At 38.4% G+C, this 3254-nt stretch overlaps 1 protein-coding gene across 1 annotated transcript in view; it reads right to left on the minus strand.

Moving 5' to 3' along the window:
- Window positions 1-3254, minus strand: part of wwc1 (WW and C2 domain containing 1) — a 47167-nt gene that overhangs the window by 31723 nt on the left and 12190 nt on the right. The window contains exons 2-4 of the mRNA XM_035666266.1: window positions 1660-1769; window positions 1267-1470; window positions 216-292 (exon numbers count right to left, since the gene is read on the minus strand). Of these exons, the coding sequence (XP_035522159.1) occupies window positions 216-292; window positions 1267-1470; window positions 1660-1769 (391 nt within the window). The remainder of the gene's footprint in view (window positions 1-215; window positions 293-1266; window positions 1471-1659; window positions 1770-3254) is intronic.

A 3254-nucleotide genomic window follows, 5' to 3' on the forward strand; every position in this document is an offset into this window, starting at 1 on the left:
TAGGCCTGCATGATATGGTAAAAACGTCATATTGCGTTGTTTTTTGACCGATATTGCGATACAAAAAAAACACTGACCGGTTAATCAGTGATGAAATAAACAGTTAGTTGTAGCCCTAATAACATACATTTATGTTTAGATGATCAGGTATCAGCCAGATGTAAGGTATCCAAGTGCGATGTCACATGGTTGAAATAGGAAGGAGAGGCTCTTACCCGACTTTTGGCTGTGGCTATCTCTGCTTTAAGGATGTCTGGGTCGTACTTGCTGGACGAGGACGATCTGGAATTCACTGCAGAAAGGTAAGATATGAAGAGAAAGGAGAGGTGTTAAAGAACAGACCCTTGTATCCTTTTCTTCTTTGGTTTTTTTTACACCAGGGAGAGCTGACAGAAGAGTCCCCCTGAGTGAGAGACAGACAGTCATGGTCTTGATTGTTAATGTAGGTCATAAAGAGGCAACAGTATTACATTGACACTTTTTCTATAAACTGAAATTTGAGGATGTATCTGACCAAAAAAAGCAACACTGATGTAAAACAAAACATACTGTATAAAGCATTTGCTCTCTGCTCATGTTCCTTTCTCTCTATTCCTTTAAAGGTCAGCACGGTAAAATCACTTTCCACTCGGTACACGGCAACAAAATTGCAGTTCAAAATTCACCAAACTTGAACGCACAGATTTACTTTGCTTGCGCAAAAACATCCAGTGACACCAACACAACACTGTTGCTACCAAACAACTTCCCCAAATGTTTTCCTCATAATGACCTACAGCATAATATCACATAATCTTATTTTTATATATTTTATATTTATTTTCATTTATTTTCATTTATTTATTTTCATTTTTCCATTGATTTCATTTTTCATTAAATACATTTTTTTTTTCATTTTTTCCTTTGTTGTCTCTCTATATTCTTTAATTTTACCTTTGAAATCCATGTGTATGTATAAATATTTGGAGTGATTATAGGTGTAATGAGGGAGTCCAATGTGTGAAACCTGTGCTTTTGTCATTAACTTGTCTGTGTGTGGTTCTTTTACTCACCGGAGGACCAGTGTGCAGTTTACACACATTGGTCTGGTTTTTAATCATGTACTCAGGAAAATGAAGACCTTTTAACTTTTGTAGTTTAACAAAGCTGTGGGCCTTCACTTCATGGGAGGGATCTTTTCCCTCTGTTGTGGACATTATTGTAGTGTTACATCACTGTGTTCCCAATTCTCACTTTCAAAATAATCCCTAAATTTACAGTACTCACAGCTGGTCTGTGACGTCGACTTGTCCCTCCACGCATCATTGAGCTGCCGGTACTCCTGCTGCGCCAGGCGGAGCCTCTGCTCCTTCACCTGGTAGATCTCCTTCTGGGCACTGAGCGCATCGCGGGCCACGGCCAGGTAGTCCCGCAGCATGGACTCCTGCTCCCGCTGCCATTGGGCCCGTGGGTCCTCCAGCTGGGTGCTCTCTGGAGTAAAGGAGGAACAACAGAGAATACAAACACATACATCAGTGATACAGCTACCAGAAATACTTTAAGAATGGACAAAGAACAGGAATGATAAGGAGTGAAAAGTGAGAATAAAGATGGGACTGAGTTGAATAGGGGTAGTTGGATGAAGAGACAAACAGTAAGCATAATAAACAGTAAACTCACTGGTGTTGTGGTCGACATAGTACGATCCGACGACGGGGTCGTACGCCTCCTCCCAACCGATTGGCAGCTCATCCCCGATGCAGTCAGCAAACGTCAGAGGCTTCGTCTGCCTGAAGGAAACAGAATCAGAAAACAGAGTCAGAAACAGAATCGTCTCCACTTTGATCAACAAACGTCACCGACCTTGTGAGTCTGAGAGACAGAAATACCATCTCAATTATGAATCACAACCTTGAGTTACATGTATATGAACATGTCCCCGGTATGTTTATGTATGTTTTATCGAGATATGTTCACATAAAATAATAAGACACACACAGTTTTTTTAATAGAGCAACAATCATTATTCAGCATAATTAATATCAGGATAATCAACTATCAAAATAACTGCTTGAGTTTTGCGTACAAGTAATAATATTAGTCTAAATAGGGTTGCAGCGGTGTACCAGTATCATTATACAGAATAAAGCATTTGTTCAATCCCTGCTTTCATTCCTTTAAGGGTCATTGTAATTGATGATAATAACAACAACTATGTCATACTGTATACCGTCATACTGTGAGGTTATTGTACCGTGAAAATGTCATACTGTTGCAACCCTCTCTGTAATATTTCCAATGGCAGATGGATTCAAATGTGTCTAATTTGGTATTTGTGCTGTACATGCATGTGTTTGTGAAAACACAATCTCATTTAAACCTTCTAAACACTCCCATTAACTCTCTCACATTCAACAAAGCAGACAACGTGAGACAACAGAAACTATGTCAGAATTAACCTCACAATAAAATAACTATCCAAACCTTTCACTCCAAATTCAGATTTCATAAAATACAAAAACAACAACAGGTAAAGTATGCAACGCGTAAAGTGTGTGACACTTAATAATTAATGCACATGTGAAACCAGCTTTTTTACATACCCGACTGCTGTCACAGGTCATGTTCATGTTTCTGTTACCACAAAACTCTGCTGTGCAGTTCACAGACAACTGCTGATTTGAAAGTAATTAATGCTCTGTCATTCTGAAGAAAATATGCCAGGTATTAGCTGCTGCTTATCTGTGTTTCACATTACTGTAACTTATTTTAGTTATTTCTTTACAGACTAAATAAACAGTTTCAAGACCCTGTCAGCTGCGCGAGGATCGGTAAGCGTCACTATTTTCACACATTTCCTTCAAACTTTCAACTGATGATGAAAAATGATTGACACATTAACAACGTAATGACTGTAATGAATGGCAGCAGCTCAGTGTGACTCTTTACAAATCACTGCTAAACCACAAAATGATGATAATGAATGGGAACACTCGGCTGCATTGTGTACAGCTGGGTGCTGAATCCACAACAACAAAACCCCTAAAAGTCATCATCAAGACAGCGCAACAATTAAATGAGTTATTAATGCACAGGCATTAATAAATTAATTGCCAACCATTCTGATAGTTGAAAGGGCAAAAATTAATTGGTTACAAACTCTCAAAGGTGAGGATTTTCCGGTTCTATTTGTCTTCTGTGATAGCAAATTGGATATCTTGAGGTTTCGGACTTTTGGTTGAAAAACAGCAATTTGATTTTTATATATATATATA

This window comes from Morone saxatilis, unplaced genomic scaffold (assembly GCF_004916995.1).
Source record: "Morone saxatilis isolate NCDOM2014 unplaced genomic scaffold, NCSU_SB_2.0 Contig20, whole genome shotgun sequence".
Lineage (NCBI taxonomy): Eukaryota > Metazoa > Chordata > Actinopteri > Moronidae > Morone > Morone saxatilis.